Source organism: Fusarium odoratissimum (assembly GCF_000260195.1).
Source record: "Fusarium odoratissimum NRRL 54006 unplaced genomic scaffold supercont1.48, whole genome shotgun sequence".
NCBI classification, from domain to species: domain Eukaryota; kingdom Fungi; phylum Ascomycota; class Sordariomycetes; order Hypocreales; family Nectriaceae; genus Fusarium; species Fusarium odoratissimum.
The window spans coordinates 151,824-167,726 of record NW_022158728.1 but is presented as its reverse complement, the minus strand read 5'-3'; the positions used below and the strand labels follow the sequence as shown (position 1 = coordinate 167,726).

The following is a 15,903-nucleotide window of genomic DNA, read 5'->3' as shown; positions in this document are numbered from 1 at the left end:
TTACTATTGGAAATAAGAGGATTACTATATCTCCAAAGTCTCTAGGAACCCGTTGAGATGGGAAACATAAGAGTTGAATCAAACAGATTCTCTTTGAAGAGTTGTAGGAAGAGGCGTCATATCTGGTTGGTAATATCTAACTGGCGACTTCTCATGGAAAGTAACACAGAATTAACAATCACAAAAGCTTCACGAGTTGGCTTTCATGAGAAGTAAAGAGCTTCATCATACGCTAAATGCCAGCGTATGTGAAGAAGTATGGTCCATAAAATAGTTTCTAGGTGGTAGGCTAGTTGGGGAATCTCAAATCTATCATTCTATTGCTGAGATCTCGCTGTTATGGCTTCATCGACCTCCTGGCAACCCAAAACTGCGCATTGTACGCACTCTTCGTCAAAGCCTTATTGTTAAACCCATAAACAGCCTCCATACTTCTAATCGTCCTCCCCTCAAACGTCAACGGTCCACAGCCCTCCTCCGTATCAAGATACTCAAAACCCATCGCCTCAGTGACCTGAACAATCTCCTCCAACGTCAACTGCACAAACGGTCCAGTTCCATAGAGCAATGGTCCAAGGTTTACCCAGTGTCCACCTGGTTTCAGAACCTTTTTGATGGTATCGAGATAGCTCATTAGGTTGCGTGCTGTGTCGATAAAAAAGTATGTTACTATTATGTCGTAGTAGCCGGTTTTGTCGTTGAAGACGGTTGTGAAGTCGCCTTCTGAAAGGACCACGGATGTTGAGTTGAGGGATGTGTCGGGGAAGGTAAGTTCGCGAATCATATCGGATTCTGTGGCATGGTGGGACCAGCCGTCGATGAAGGGGTGGAATGAGTGGGTGTTTTGAGCGCGGTTGACTTCGATGAAGCGGTAGGCAATGTTCATATACATGGACCATTCGTTCACAGTCACCTCGAATCCTGAATAATGTTAGTACTGAACTATTATCTCTAACAACAGACTCGAGCGTGGTGAGACGCTGTGTTTTTCAAGGAATCTTACCTCCAAGTCTCGCGATATCATGTCCAAGTCGTCCCAACCCTGATCCAGGAACAAGAACCTTGACCGGATTGTCATCATCCCTCACAGGAAACAACCCCTGAAGCGTTGCCACAAGACAAGCAAAAGTCTCCTTTCTCTCAGATTCTCCCTCTTCCGTCCAGTCTCGAACATAATGCTTCAATGCTTGAGATACAGAAATCTTATCCGCAAGCCTCCCTGAAGATTGAGCAGCGCTGATATGCCTTTGAAGCTCCTCTTCATCAATACCATAGAATTTCATGGCATTTCGAACTATGGCATCACAGAGCTGTTGGTTCTTCTTCAGAAGAGCGTCTATGCGAGTGAACTTTTCGGAGTAGTTGACTTGATGTTCTAGTAACTTTGTTCATGTTAGAGTTGCGAAGATACGCGTGAACAAGGCAAACTCACAGACTTCTGAGCTCGAGAAACATGTTTATAAAGACCCTCAAATCGATCAACTTCAGCTTTTTGGCGCTCATGGTATCTTCTGTATCCATACAATGCATCAAGCAATCGATGTCTTGGATGCTGAGCATTCCAATTCCCCCATCCTATCGCCATGCTCTTGTCCAACTTCTTCTTGGCTTCGACATGACGAGGAGTATCAGGGTTACAGGAGAACTGCTCTAGTGAAGTGACAACAGACCCGGACTGTGATCGACGGGTTAGCTGGGGGAATGTGGTTGTCGCGGTGAGCATTCTCTTCCGAAGTTTGTATGCGATGAGGAGCAGGAATAGCAGGAGACAGACCAGGTTGGGGATGGAGGCGAGATCAGGGTTGTTTTGTTTCAAGGCGTCTACCTTGATGTTCTCGTCTGCAGCTGTGCATAACGGTCCGAACAGGAGGGTGAGGGCCGTTGAGGCGACCAAGTGTGGCTTCATACTGAAGTGCAGTGCAATAGAGGGGTTTGGAGGAAATGATGTACATTCACGTTGAATGAATGCAGTTTCAAGGTTATCAAGGTTATGGTTAGTCACAGGCACCGCAAACTCATCACAAGTACCTACCAGCCCGTTTTACAGACTTTTTATTCCCGTTGTCGAGGAATAAAAAATAAGAGTTGCCTGATTCGTTTCTTGGCCGAGCACTGCAGTGGCAGGGTGGATACGATTATTCGTGGTCGTTGGTGGGGTTGTCCAGGGGATCCAGTTTTTAAGGTGAGGACCTTGATGGGCATTGCCAAGAGAAGCCTCACGATGAGCTACAGGGACATCAACGACAGATCCTTTCGGCTATAGAGACGTTTTAGTTGTTGGTGTGAGCAATGTGACTGGTTGTAATCGAGATTAGAGGGGTGCTGAGTACCTGACTGGCATACCTCTACTGACTTGCACTTACACGAGGTGCTGGATGCATCTTGACAGACGTTGACCAACGGTTGAGCCGTCATCTCAAAGCCCAGCTGGCAGATCCAGGTCGAGGACAATACGCCCCAGCAGTCTCTATAGAGCTCGTAATACCCCCACGCGCTTACAATGGATCTCTCAATGCGTCCATTATTCCCTCCCCGACAGCCCGTTCCTTGCTAGCCCAACACTCGCATCCTGCGAAACTCGCAAGTGACAAGGCAATTCTCTTGGCAGAGCCTGTGAATCACTCTCTCTCTTATTGCAAGGGATATAAAAATTTCCTCTCCCACTTGTATCTCACCTCAACATCCTCTCGCTCACATCAACATTGACATCTCTCACGCGCATCCAAGATGAAGACCACTTCTTTCGCCGTCGCTCTTCTCGGCCTCTTCCCCGCCATCATGGCCCAGGCTCCCTCGCCTACTGAGTCTGTTGGTTGTGAACCCCATGGTGATCACTGGCACTGCGAGGCTGCTCGTACTGATGCTGTCGCTGCTACCTCTGAGGCTGAGCACGACCACGACCATGATCACTCTACTGGTGCGACTGAGGCTCTTGCTCCTTCGCCTACTGAGTCTGTCGGCTGTGAGCCCCACGGCAACCACTGTATGTTCCTCACTCCCTTCATTTCGCAACCGCTTATTAACATGGATGTCTAGGGCACTGCGAGGGCGCTCGATCTACCCTTGCGACTGAGGCCAAGACCACTGAGTCTGAGCATGAGCATGACCACGACCACGACCACGATGACGCCACTGGCTCTGGTTCGCTTGCTCCCTCTCCTACTGAGTCTACCGGCTGTGAGCCCCATGGCGACCACTGGCATTGCGAGGCTGCCCGCACTGGCGTTGAGGCCAAGGCTACCGAGTCTGAGCACGATCGCAGCCACTCCGCTGGTGCTTCCGCTTCGCTCGCTCCCTCTCCCACCGAGTCCGTTGGCTGCGAGCCCCACGGCGACCACTGTACTTTTCTTCCTCCCATCACTCGTAATCGCTTACTGACTGTTTAGGGCACTGCGATGGTCCCGCTACCGCTGCTTCAGACAGCACTCCCACTTCCAGCGACTCAGCTGCTGTTACCGACAACGCTGCCATCGGTCAGATGATCCCTCTAGCTGGCATGGTCGCTGCCGCTGTTTTCGCTCTTTAAATTGTGAGGTTGAGAATGGATGATCTGGGGATATCCGTGTCGAGCCCTGGGTTGATGCAGTGGAGGATAGAAAGACACACTTCATGTAAACTTTGTTTCTTGATGGACTGGAAGCATTTTGACTACTGGTCTAAAGATGGGACGTAGATATGTTCATTAATCACGAATTTTACCTGACCTTGCTCTGAAGTTGTTGCGTTATGAGTGAGTGTTGGTTGTCTTGTATGACTGATCTCTTCGAATGAAGAGCCAATCCAATCCTGCAGACGTCCTCCATAAGTGCTTTCAAAAGTTGTTTCAGTGCACATTCCCGTAGTGAGTATCACAATTCAACTAAGGATGTTCGCGTAATTGACAGCTGAGCCTCACTCAAACAAACCTTCACCTTCGCCCTCACGTCACACGTCAAAACAACCTCCTCAATAGCGCCGCACCCAAAATTACCCATAAACATAACCTTGTTTTCCCTCCCTCCCCTACCCCTGTCCTGCATATTCAAAATTCCCCCGAGAAACAGATCACATCACGTCAAAAAATCTCTCAGTTCCAGCAAAAGTTCACCGGGGCTTGGCCCACGCCCATCAAGGTTCTCAGCAACCCACCATCACCGCTGAATATCGAGTTGGCCGTGGGGAATAAACAAAGGACTAAATTCCGCGGTCTTTTGGGTAAAAGGGAAAATCTCTGCTAGTAAGTAACCTTGTTTGCAAGCTTACCTGTCCGCGGTATCAAATCGGATCGTTGGGTTTCCAACGATGTAGTTTTAGTTTGAGGCAGGAAGATCCACGGTCTGGCCGATTGCCACTTTTGTCATGTCCTGTACCGTAATATCTCTTCTAGAAAAGGCTTCTCGTAGACATCCAGGTCATCCAATGTCGCCCCACGGTTCTTTTTGTTCGGTGCCAAGAGCCCTGTTGGAGTTTCACTGACAAAGAGAGGACCTTGATGTTCACCTATTCCCCCACGCTAAATGAAGTTGCCTCTCGCAGTAGCTATACATAATAAGCTTAAACATCCAGAGTTTATTCTTTTTTTTTTGCAGCATCATTCAACTCATATGAAAATCTCTATCATGGCTCGTGTCAAGAGTTTCTTCGAGAGCCGTCGTGCCACTATGATCGCTGGGTCTCTCCTCTTCGTCGTCGCTGTTTCTGCGACGGCGAACCCAGGGGCTGTCAAGAGACAGGCGTCTGCCACTGCGACCAAGACCGGCATTGACTTTGAGAGCTTGACGGGCTGTCATATGCATGGTCCTACTCAGTACGTGCCTCGTTTCTCCCTTGCGCAAGATATGTTGACAGTGTAGGTTCTGTATGGATGGCTCTGATGAGTATCAGATCGTTCTTGAAGCGACCATGACAAAGGATCCTCCCACTTCGTACACAGACTGCCACAGCCATGGCTCAGACACGTAAGTTCTATCCTCTTGACATTCTGGCGTAGCTAACTGATCAGATACTGCATGAACCCCAACGGCGGAGAAGTCCAGGTCCTCGTGGAAGGTGCTACAGCCACTACTCAGACCGCCAAAGAAACTGCTGCCGCGAAGAAGGACGAGATCACTGCCGTGTCTGACTGCCACATGCATGAGGCGTCTCTGTAAGTCTGCTCTTCCACTATTGATAGAAGATTCGTGTTTAACAAGACCAGCTACTGCATAGGCCCCAGCTCATCAGAATACTACGTCCAGACTACCATCACCAACACCGAGGAGTATCCCGCTCAACTCACAAGCTGCCACAGCCATGGCGAAGAAACGTACGGTCCTCTTCCATCACTGCCAACTCCGGCTAACCTTTCAGTTACTGCATGTCCGATGACGGCGAAGCTCCCATTCTCCCAGCTGCAGATGTCGAATCCGGTAAAGCAGACCCTCAGCAAGAGCATTGCCATTTCCACGCAGGCGTCGAGTTCGTAGCTCCTTCATCCCCTCGAGAACTTGACTAACACGCGACAGACACTGCGTCGGCGGTGGCTCCGAAGAGGGCGGTCAGCGAGACTGCGGTCGTAAAGACAGAGACTACAAGATCGGCATTCGTATCGGAATGCTGTTCGTCGTTCTGGTCGCCAGTTCCATTGGTGTCTTTGGACCGATTCTCATGTCGACGTTTGTTCCCGTGCGATCGAACATTGTCCTCACGATTCTCAAGCAGTTCGGTACTGGAGTTATTATCTCGACTGCCTTTGTTCACGTACGTTTACCCACTCCCCTTGGAGACAATGACTGACCGTTGTAGTTGTTCACCCATGCGTTCATGATGTTTGGCAACGAATGTCTTGGCGAGCTGCAATACGAAGCTACTACTGCTGCTATCGTTATGGCTGGTCTCTTCATTTCGTTCCTTATTGAGTTCTGTGTTCAGCGCGCCATGCGATGGCAGTTGACCAAGAAGACCGAGACCGACTCAGCTTACTTGTCACCTAAGGCTGTGGAGAAAGCCGAGATGGCCAACATTACCATCATGGAAGCTGGTATCATCTTCCACTCAATCCGTACGTCCGTCACCCTTATTATATACCCCAACTAACATCTGCAGTCATCGGCATCACTCTTGTTGTAGCAGGAGACTCCTTCTTCATCACCCTCTCCATCGTCATCATCTTTCACCAACTTTTTGAAGGTATTGCCCTCGGTACACGAATCGCCTCGCTTGGCTATGGTCAAATGCCCCTCGCTCTGGGTCACTCACACTCACACTCTACACCACCTCCATCCGTTGAACGAACCGGAACATCTACTGTCCCTCTGTGGAAGAAACTCGTCCTTGCTTCTGGCTTCGCCATCGTCACCCCCATCGGCATGGCGATTGGTATTGGTGTTCTGAACGTCTTCAACGGAAACGACCCTGCTACCTTGATCGCTATTGGTACTCTGGATGCTTTGTCCGCTGGTATCCTCGTCTGGGTTGGTCTAGTTGAGATGTGGGCTCAGGATTGGATGCTGGGAGGTGAACTCAGCGATGCTAGCCCCCTTACTACGCTTTTGGCTCTGTTTGGTTTGGTCTGCGGCATGGTCCTCATGAGCTTGCTTGGAAAGTGGGCTTAAACGGTCGGTTGTTGGAATGCATGGAGAGCACGATGCGACGCCGGTGACGTCCATCGCAGTAGTCAAGAAGATCACTCATTAGAGATATAGAAACAAGCAGCACACACATACAGTGTACAGCATTCAATTCTCTTGCACTCTCTGTCGCTCCCTGGGAGCTTAGTGACTTAGAACTTCGGGAGTTCCTCAAAGGTGATATACTGAATGGGTCCAATTGAACCCAATACGCAGCGCCTTATACTCTGCCGTGATCACATCTCATCCTCCAGCATCCTAAGCTCAATCTTCTCTCTAGTCTCTCTTTGCGCGCGCAGCCTGGATCTTCTTGGTCAAGCCTCCGATGCCAAAGAAGATACCAATGACCGTCTCATTCACCCAATTAGGCAAACACGACAGAATCCAAGTCTTGGTCGCCATTCCCCCTGCATAAAACCAGTCGGGTGTGCCGCCGATCAACCCGCCCAGATATCCCTCACCCTTCAACGCAGCGGTCACCAGCTTCTCCGCATACTTCTCCGTCGGCATCGTCGCCGTTCGCTGACTGAATGTCAATCGTCGCTGGAAAAAGTCATTTATGGGCATGTACAGAGAGTTCGGCGGCAGAGATCGATGTGTCCGGCTGGCGATGTTGGATCGCACTGTGCCGGTGACGGCGACCATGACGCGCACGTTGAACGGCTTAAGTTCAAGGCGAAGGGCGCGGGACCAGACGTTGATGGCGCCCTTGGTGGAGGAGTAAATGGCGCCGAAGATGTAGGGAACAAGGGTAGATGTGCTGGAGATGTTGATGATGAGACCACGGGCTTCAATGAGGAGAGGTGCAAAGGTTGAAACCATCTGGATTGGGCCGAAGACGTTGACTTCGTATGTTTGGCGAACATCGTCAAGATCCGTGTCAATGGAAGGGATGGTGTGAGTTCGGCCACTAGGAGAGTCAATTATGCGCAATAGACTAAGAGCGTGTACTTACGCATTGTTGACGAGAATGTCGAGGCGGCCACCAGTGAGCTCAGAGACCTTCTCTTTGCACTCTTGGATACTCTTGGCGGAGGTGATCTCAAGAGGGAGGACGCTGATGCCGGGCCTTTCAAGATCCTTGATCATGTCTGTGTTTCGCACCGTCGCAATGACATGGCAGCCTGTGAGAGTGAATCAGTACTCAATTAACATATCCCCAATTATTCTACTCACCCTGACGATGAAACTCATCAACTAGAGAATGGCCGATACCTCCAGGCGAGCATCTACTCTCATCAGCATCCAATCCTCAACAATTTCGGCGCTCAATTGCTTTACCCAGTGATGAGAACGTAAGTTTTTCTTTCGGCCATTTTGCTAACAAGTTCCCAATCCTAACAAGAGATGTGAGTTGATTCGTTGAGAGTGAGCACTACTGCAAGTAAATAATCGTGGTGTTGAAGCTTGCGATTGAGGTCTATCGAAGCTCTTAAAGTAAAGTGAAAACATGTGAAATTGGTCCGAGCTGTTTCTCCATCTCATGCCGAGACCCACGGTGGATCACGATTTGGGACGTTTCAGCCACTGAGCATCGACCTGGCTTCGCTGCCCGCGGGCTCGCGTTGGGAGTTGAAGTGTCACTATACGATTATCGAGTGCGAATGCGAATCTCTATCTTGATCTAATGACTTGAATTGAGGAATAAACTCAGCCTTAGGGCTTTTATTAATTCCCCGCCTATTACTAGGCATCTATGGTTGACGGTAGAGGCTTCTTTGTCTTTGAAGCGGGGAACATGTTGCCTCGTATACACATCCAAATGCTACCCTGTACTTTGCAATACCGAGCAAGCATGCGCATCGCTTATGAACAACCTCTGATTCAAATGGGCTGAATATCTTCACAGGAATTATTACATACCTCTCCTCTGGGATCTCTAGAAGGCCTCAGAAGCAGTGACAATGGAAGCCAGGACTAACTCGAAGCTTAAGGTAGAGAGGGCCTAAATGCTAACTCCCTGGGCTTTTATGAAGGATCACGGATGTAATGGCCAGGAACGGCAACGGAGCAACTTACTGGCAACCGGGGTTCCTTTAAGGATCACTGATCAGATCGCGTGAGCAGGGTGAAGCATTGGGTATGGCTAACATCTGGATTACGTAGCCGATAATCCCGAAGATATGTATAAACGGCCATTCCTCGCGAGTCAAACTATCTCGACGAACCTCCAACACCAGATGGGCGCTTTGTCGGGAACTGACTTTGATGGAGCCAAGACCCCTCTGGTCATTCCGTGAGAGAGACTTTGATGCTAACTGATGCCGACATGGAGACTCCCAGCTCAAACTTGCAATGCATTGATAGCAAAAAGATGAACAGACCAAGCACCGACTTGGAGCCGCATGTTGTAATCGAACACCGGGATGAACGGAAACGGCAACATATTATTTGAAGAGAATGGACTTCGCTTCGCATTTCTTCCGTCGGCAACAATAAACTTTACCTGGATTGTGATAATCTTCATTTAACGCCTGCACTACAAAGCATGTAGGCCCCGAACCTTATCGCGCAAGAAAGGAGGCAGACTTGGGGGCCAGACCTTGGGTTTTGAGTCGACAGGAACATACTGAGATGAGCGACGACGACGTTTCAAAGATTGAACCAGACCCCAAGGCTGGTGCAAATAAGAATGGACTGCTTCGCTGTCTCGGCTGAGTCCTTGCGCCCACTTGCCCTGCCATTCGCAGGCTACAAATGGCCTTGTGAGGCAAAAGAAGTAGACACTGGTAGTTCTGAGGCAGTATAGTATCACCTACGGCGTGAGAGCATCTCTTATCGCAGGATGCCTCTCATTGACCGTTGACTGCGACAGAAACCGCCGCAGTCGTGAGCAATTCGAACAATGACTTCATCAAAGTACAAAATATGATGAAACAGTCAAGTATTTACGCTAAATGACAACCAGTGATACATCCTGTACCGTCCAAACTCCACGAGGCTATAACCTCATTCATACCCATCCAGAACCATTATTCCTTCATTCTTTTATAAACCATTAATCTCTCCAGCCCGATGATATTGACGAATGCGACGAACTCAAGCGCGATCTATTCCCCCGTGGATCAACAGGCGTAGAATCCATCTCAACCGCAGTACCCGTCCCGTCCATCTCATAAACAGGCGCTGGCTCAGGCGGCAGTTCCACCGGCTCAGGAGGCTTGTAAAATCCAGCATTTGGATCCGGTGTTCCCATTGCTTGCTGCGGCGAACCCGCTGCTGACCACGCTGGTTTCGGCTCGGTAGGTTGATAGGGTGAACCGTCGCGGTTCTCGTAGTTGGGCAGCATGGGGTGCGATTCTTCGGCGTTCTTCCTGCGGCGCTGCATCCAGAACCACACGAATAGGCCTACTACTGCTGCACCACCGACTGCTGCGCCAACGGCTACTCCCGCTGTGGCACCCGTTGACAAGCCCGAATCATCGTTGTTCTCAGCGCTCGTCGTAGCAGCAGCTGTGTCTTTCGTGGTACTCGCCGAGTCGGTCGCCGTCGCAGAAGCAGTCGAAGAGGTAGCCGCATCAGTAGTCGTACTCGCACTCGCACCCTTCTCCGCCGCCTCCTGATACTCCTTCTTGGTAACCTTCATCGGCGTCTGCGAATTAGAGCACGCCTCGTTCATGGTATCGTACGTCTCATCCACATCGCCGGGCGACTGCTTGCCGATACACGCAGCGGAACCGAGGATGAAGTCATTGTTGTAGTTGCCAAGACCGCAGAGGCAGTAGTTCAGCTCCTTGCTGTCAGCGCCAGTGCACGAGGCGTCGTCGGCGGCTTGGGAGAGACATTTCTGCGCGCCCTTGGGGTAGAAGTCGAAATTGTTGTCGAGAGCCAATGAAGGCGTTAGGAGGAGGAGGAGCGTGAACCAACGCGACGCCATGGTTGATGCCAATTGGACTGGATGCGTGTTGGTTGGTGTTTTTTTTTTTTTTGGAGGGCGGCCCCCTTGAGAGAGACGGGAACCTGGTTTTCAGCTGAAAAAGCCACCCAACCAGGCTAATTATGCAAAAACAATTGCTGATTGATCAATCATTCAAAAGCCGAAAGACATTTACTTCTTGAAGCACAAAAAATCAATAATTCCCAGCTCGTATTGTAGCGAATGACAGAAAAAAAGGAAAAAGATAACGAATGGTGATGTTTTGTTATAAATGTTCGATGTGATGATGCAAAAAAGAGGAGAAGGGAGGAAAAAACAGGGGGGAGAAGACAGAACCGGGTTCGGGGGGGGTTTTAGTGTCTAAATTATCGGAACCTCCAAAAACTATGACGGAATTAGTGGAATAGCACTGCAACTATGAGCTGTTTGGACTGGCTTGATTTAATTACCTTGGACGATCCTTCAGTCAGCACCAAACCCATCTCAGAATCAGGCGTGAGAACAATCGAGGATCGACCCTCCCAAGCCCCATCCGTCCATGGCGCAGTAAATCGTCAGGAGGGAGCCCTGATTGGTGATTTTCGGGCTAATTTTAGGATGAACCGGCCGGATATCCATCAGCCGTGCTCTGTGGCTTGTGTCGATGTCGGTTTCACCACAGAAGATTGAGTGTGAGAACCGAAGATAATGTCAGTCATTGCTGATAAATGGATGATATACTTATCCGTGGCAAGATCATTATCATCTGAACTGATCATCAGTCACAGCCCTACGGAACGTCAAGGCTTGGCAAAAGCTTAGACTACATAGAGACGATCTCCAACGGCAACGTTAACTCCGTAGGATCCCAATCAGCCTTACTTTTTCTCTGAGCTGGCATGTGGATTTCTATGCATCGGCCAGGATATTGCTTGACTTCCACAAAAAAGGGTATCATTCTCCTACATTTCTCCATTTTTTAAAATACACCAAATTCCATATGTCACTTCAGCCCCGCCCGTTGTCTCACCAGTCTTACAATCGACTGAACACCTTGCCAAAAATCTCACGAGCCTTCAATAGGTTCAGCAGACATATCCGCTCGTTGTCCAGATGAGCGGAGTCGCTTGACTGTCCGCAAGGCAGATGAGCTGCAGGAGCTCCAAATTCTTTCTCCAAGAATCTGATCGCTGGGATGGATCCACCCTCGCGGATGTAAAGCGGCTTACGTGGTTTGCCAAGCTTGGTCTTGACTGACAGAACTTCTTCCTCTTTGGACTTATCTGCCTTTTCGGGCTCTGGTGTAGCCTCACCTGATGAGGGCGACGTTTCGAAACACTCATCCCACGTCTCCAGGATGGCCTTCTCCAATGTCTGGAAGATGGCATTGGTTGGGTCTCCGAGCCATGGTTCAGCTCTGTTGTCGACGTTGATGGTGAGTTTGTTCTGTGACTCAAGCTGAGAAAACTCATTCTCAAGGAACTTGACGAGTGCTTCAATCACGCTGTCCACTTCTTGTCCTGGCACCATGCGCAGACTGATGTGGGAACTGGCATGACTGCTTACTAGACTTCCATCAGGACCAGAAACCTTGTATCGGTGGAGTGTCAGATTGGGCTCGCGCCACCTTGCCATAAGCGACTGTTTGAGCCTCTCCTCGGGGCCTTTTTCAGGATTACTGCGAATCAAGATCTGGGCAATATCATCGTAGCGCGCTTCCTCTTCAGGTGTCACCGGAAGAATGCCATCGTAGAAGCCGGGAATCTGTACCCGGTTGCCAGGGCCCTTGAGCTTGCCAAGGATCTGAGTGAGATCTGAAAGAGGCTCATTCATCATGTACGAGCCGTCGACACCCGAGTGGATATCTGGACGAGGTGCGTCAACACAGACAGTTGTGTGCAAAACACCACGAAGACCGTACGTCAAGCACGGGACCTCGTCGTCTAACCAGTAACTGTTGGCAAGCAAGATATAGTCAACTTCGCCGATCAACTCCTTGTTCTTCTTGACAGCTTCCTCAAAGCCTAACGAACCAAACTCTTCCTCACCCTCAATGAGGAAGATAACGTCGTTCTCTAGTCGCTGGCTCTCCATCAAATCGGTCACTGCATACAGCGCAGCGATGATGGGACCCTTATTGTCACTGACACCACGACCATACAGGTAACCGTTAGTTCCTTGCATCGTGAATGGATCAGTCTCCCATTTGCCTTTGCGGCTGTCGGCAGCGACAACATCATAATGGCCGTAGAAGAGAATTCGCTTTCGCCTCTCAGCAGCCTCCTTCTTAGCTGAGAAGTGGGCGTAGACGACAGGGTTGTGATGCTTCTCGGTGCTGAGTAACTCAACATGACCACCGAGACGTTTGAACAGCGCACCGAGGTAGGTAGCTCCCTTGCGACAGTCTTCCGCAAACTCGGGGCGAGAGGAGACTGTCTTGTATGACACAAATTCTCGCAAAGAAGACAGCAAGAGGTTGTCTGAAGCCTGTGATACTTCTTTCTCTTTACTGTTGCACTTATCGGTGTCAATGGACCAAATCGAGATATTGTCATCGTTGGCACCAGTGATGAAGTATTGCTTGTTCTTGTAGTTCGTGACCGCCGATGCAAGAACCTTGCCCTGATGAGCTTCCCATCTCAGGAGGCACTGGTATTTCTGGGGAACGGCTCCGGAGGATGCATGTTGGTATTTGCCGTAGTGGGTGGTACTGTATTTCTGGAAATTGTTAGCAAAAAGTTGTGCCTGGTCGATGAGAGTACTCACGCTGGCCCAACCATTAGTTGCAGCAGTCCATAAATATCCCCAGCCCATTTGTATCGACATGATGTCGCAGTCGTGAGCCTTGATAACCCTCAATCGCTGCGCAGTATCGAGATCCCATAGTTCAACGATACCGTCAAGCTTGCCAGCGTACAGGAACGAGCTATCGAGTGCGAGGGACAAGACTGACTCGCCATCATCTGAGCCCAGTGTCATGATCTCTTGAATACCGCCGCTAAGCTCCTCATCATCCTCAACAGTATGCCCGAGGCTCCAAAGCTTGATTGTGCCGTCACCCGCACCAGAGATCAAGACATCATCGTCTGTCCCAACATCGACTGTTGGTCCCTTAGCCATGAGCATACAGTACACATACCCATAGTGGGCAAAGTTTCTAACGCAGCCTGAATGCATCTCGAGAACAGTGTGTGCTTTGGGTATCAACCCCCATCGATCGTCGTTTCGTCGAGGTGTACTTGCGCCGCCACCGACAGCTTTAGAGTCGAAGAAGCGATGGTTTCGTCGATCGGGATGCTGCTGTGACTCGGGGGACACACGAGCTGTAACGTCGTTAAGGCCAACCCATTGAATGGTGGCGTTTTGTGCACCAATGTATAATGTCTCATGTTGGGGGCTGTATGCGGTACAAAAGATATCGCCGACATCGTAGGAGCCGTAGATTTCGTAAAGTCGAGTCAAGGTGCTTGGATCCCAGACATTGATGATGGGATCTCCAGCGCTGGAAAACAGGAGTTCCGCATCAGGCGATAATGATAAGGATAGGACACTACGCTTGTGGGCTTGAACACGGCGGACTTGGCGGAATGTGTCAAGAGACCATGCTACAATCTCTCCGTCTTGTGTACCGGCGTAGATCGTCTCATGCTGTGGACTCACGGCGAGAGCGAGGACGGTGCTTGTATGGGACAAAGAATGGACGAGGTCGGGGCTTGTGGCAGGATCTTCGGGGGCTTCGAGGGGTGAGAGAATCGGAGACGAGGGACCTGGTGACATTGTCGGTGATACCGTCCGTGAAGGCATCGTGAGGGTGTCTGGAAGCTGCTTGTTAGCTTGGTGGTCGGAGCAGCGGTGGAGGATCTCGAGGGAGGGGCAGACAGGGGTATCGAGGAAGAAGAAAGCGTGCTAAATGATTGCTTGCGAAAAGACAACTCAAAACGAGAAAATGCGTACTTGAGGCAAGAAACGTACACTCTTGATTATCACCAACTTGATACAATTATTTGTGGTGTTGTGGATAAGCAAGATAACAAGAGTCAGCGCTGAAGCTCCAGCGCCGAGACCGCTCAGAAATTCGGCCAGGTATGACGCGATTGCGCAATCGCCAAACCCAGGGTCTCTCCCTATTCTCCCTGCCAAAAGTCCACGAAATGAACCAAAGCTTCAAAAAAGCACAGACAAAGCCGCTGAGCCCGATTGTGTCATTTTTGGTGAGCATTCGCAATTGAACACTCTAGAGTGTTGAGAATGTCTCTCAATTGCTGGTTATCATGGGCGACTACGCCACAGCCTTTTGTCATGTTGAAGCGTTTATTGGATGATGGATGAGAGCACAGCCACTTGACCAGCCTTGCGGGATCAATAGCCACACGATCCGGTGCCCCGTAAATCGGCACTAGCCTTTCGGGGAATATTGTTGATTGTAAGTCAGAAGAGAGGCTTGAAGACTTGCTCAAGGCGTGATGAGAGTTCTGAGGATAGAAGAAGATATTTGGGTAGTTGTTGAATGGTTCCGGCCACTCAACCTTGATTGAGTATGTGTTGGACAATGAACGAGCGATGAAGAATATTATTGAGATAGAAGGGACCTTGCCTAATTCGTCTCAAGTGTCAACGATATGAGAGCAGCACTTACCATCGTCAGAATTGACCAGCAATTCCACAGCCTGTCTCTTCTCATACTCCAATATCTTTGCACATCCCCTACAACCACCACCATTCATCGAAGAGTCAAACATGATCACGACGCTCATAACAGCAGAAAATGAAAAGGTCTTCAGAAAAAAAGATCAGTTAATAAAGAGAAGGAATACATGTAGGAAAAAAGGAGTAAGATAAGACAAGACAAGATTCTGCCCCCCAACATAACATAACCAGGTGACCTGTACGACCTGTACTGTATACGTGTGCGCGTCTCAGAGATACAAAGCAACAAAGAGACATTAGGCTCACCGATATTTTAGGCCACCCCTGATCCTGATCCTGATCCTGAGCGTCTTTCAGCCCGGCTGCGGCTTGACATGGGTCCGGCTTTTGGCGATATCGGGGGCGGGACGGACGGGAGCTGGCCTAGTTGGGCTGGGATAAGGGTGCATGCGCTGAGCCGTTGCATCGGGAGTGAGTATCCTTGCTATGGTCACATTTAGGTCTTGGCTGGCGATTTTGATCGTTTGATGTGCAACTAATTATCTGTATTTCTATCTAACACTGTATTCTTCCATTCTGTTCTATCTAACCCCCAATGTAATAAATTCCTGTCTTACATCAGTCGCGCAATGAGGCCTTGCTCACATCATATCTATTCCCATCCCCTCCGGCCATTGGCGCTTCCTTACCCCAGATTTCATCTGGCACCAATGACACGCAACTGTGGCACAACACTCAGGCTTTAGCACCCTCTCTCGTCATTAATACGTTTAATCCATCGCACGCTCCATTACCAGCACAAAGATGACGCAT

At 49.8% G+C, this 15,903-nt stretch overlaps 6 protein-coding genes across 11 annotated transcripts; 2 read left to right on the top strand and 4 right to left on the bottom strand.

The window, feature by feature from the left end:
* Positions 1–113: 113 nt before the first annotated feature.
* FOIG_15209 (uncharacterized protein) lies at positions 114–2,214 on the bottom strand. 2 transcript variants are annotated; one of them, XM_031216545.1, is made up of 4 exons: positions 1,775–2,214; positions 1,433–1,675; positions 1,004–1,382; positions 114–921 (listed from the first exon to the last, which is right to left on the bottom strand). In XM_031216545.1, the coding sequence occupies exons 1-4, from the start codon at positions 1,904–1,906 to the stop codon at positions 338–340; spliced, it is 1,338 nt and encodes a 445-aa protein (XP_031053770.1). In that variant the 5' UTR covers positions 1,907–2,214; the 3' UTR covers positions 114–337. The 2 variants fall into 2 exon arrangements, with proteins under 2 accessions (XP_031053770.1, XP_031053769.1); XM_031216544.1 differs by having other exon boundaries at positions 1,433–2,214.
* Positions 2,215–2,559: 345 nt separating this feature from the next.
* Positions 2,560–3,637, top strand: FOIG_15208 (uncharacterized protein). The gene is made up of 3 exons (XM_031216543.1): positions 2,560–2,983; positions 3,037–3,339; positions 3,387–3,637. Exons 1-3 carry the CDS (start codon positions 2,728–2,730, stop codon positions 3,524–3,526), a joined length of 699 nt encoding a protein of 232 aa, XP_031053768.1. The 5' UTR covers positions 2,560–2,727; the 3' UTR covers positions 3,527–3,637.
* Positions 3,638–4,355: 718 nt separating this feature from the next.
* FOIG_15207 (uncharacterized protein) lies at positions 4,356–6,838 on the top strand. Of its 2 annotated transcripts, XM_031216541.1 has the most exons (8): positions 4,356–4,786; positions 4,833–4,937; positions 4,982–5,125; positions 5,177–5,284; positions 5,329–5,436; positions 5,484–5,718; positions 5,764–6,019; positions 6,064–6,838. In XM_031216541.1, exons 1-8 carry the CDS (start codon positions 4,497–4,499, stop codon positions 6,570–6,572), a joined length of 1,755 nt encoding a protein of 584 aa, XP_031053766.1. In that variant the 5' UTR covers positions 4,356–4,496; the 3' UTR covers positions 6,573–6,838. The 2 variants fall into 2 exon arrangements, with proteins under 2 accessions (XP_031053766.1, XP_031053767.1); XM_031216542.1 differs by having other exon boundaries at positions 4,356–4,937.
* On the bottom strand, positions 6,124–8,076 carry FOIG_15206 (1-acylglycerone phosphate reductase). 2 transcript variants are annotated; one of them, XM_031216539.1, is made up of 4 exons: positions 7,869–8,076; positions 7,764–7,816; positions 7,543–7,711; positions 6,124–7,497 (listed from the first exon to the last, which is right to left on the bottom strand). In XM_031216539.1, exons 1-4 carry the CDS (start codon positions 7,901–7,903, stop codon positions 6,864–6,866), a joined length of 891 nt encoding a protein of 296 aa, XP_031053764.1. In that variant the 5' UTR covers positions 7,904–8,076; the 3' UTR covers positions 6,124–6,863. The 2 variants fall into 2 exon arrangements, with proteins under 2 accessions (XP_031053764.1, XP_031053765.1); XM_031216540.1 differs by having other exon boundaries at positions 7,764–8,076.
* Positions 8,077–9,397: 1,321 nt separating this feature from the next.
* Positions 9,398–10,948, bottom strand: FOIG_15205 (uncharacterized protein). Its single transcript, XM_031216538.1, has 2 exons — positions 10,914–10,948; positions 9,398–10,848 (listed from the first exon to the last, which is right to left on the bottom strand). The coding sequence occupies exon 2, from the start codon at positions 10,462–10,464 to the stop codon at positions 9,586–9,588; it is 879 nt and encodes a 292-aa protein (XP_031053763.1). The 5' UTR covers positions 10,465–10,848; positions 10,914–10,948; the 3' UTR covers positions 9,398–9,585.
* Positions 10,949–11,101: 153 nt separating this feature from the next.
* On the bottom strand, positions 11,102–15,260 carry FOIG_15204 (uncharacterized protein). 3 transcript variants are annotated; one of them, XM_031216537.1, is made up of 3 exons: positions 14,416–15,260; positions 13,210–14,258; positions 11,102–13,161 (listed from the first exon to the last, which is right to left on the bottom strand). In XM_031216537.1, exons 2-3 carry the CDS (start codon positions 14,245–14,247, stop codon positions 11,479–11,481), a joined length of 2,721 nt encoding a protein of 906 aa, XP_031053762.1. In that variant the 5' UTR covers positions 14,248–14,258; positions 14,416–15,260; the 3' UTR covers positions 11,102–11,478. The 3 variants fall into 3 exon arrangements, with proteins under 3 accessions (XP_031053762.1, XP_031053761.1, XP_031053760.1); XM_031216535.1 differs by having other exon boundaries at positions 11,141–13,161; positions 15,080–15,260; XM_031216536.1 differs by having other exon boundaries at positions 13,210–15,260.
* Positions 15,261–15,903: the final 643 nt, after the last annotated feature.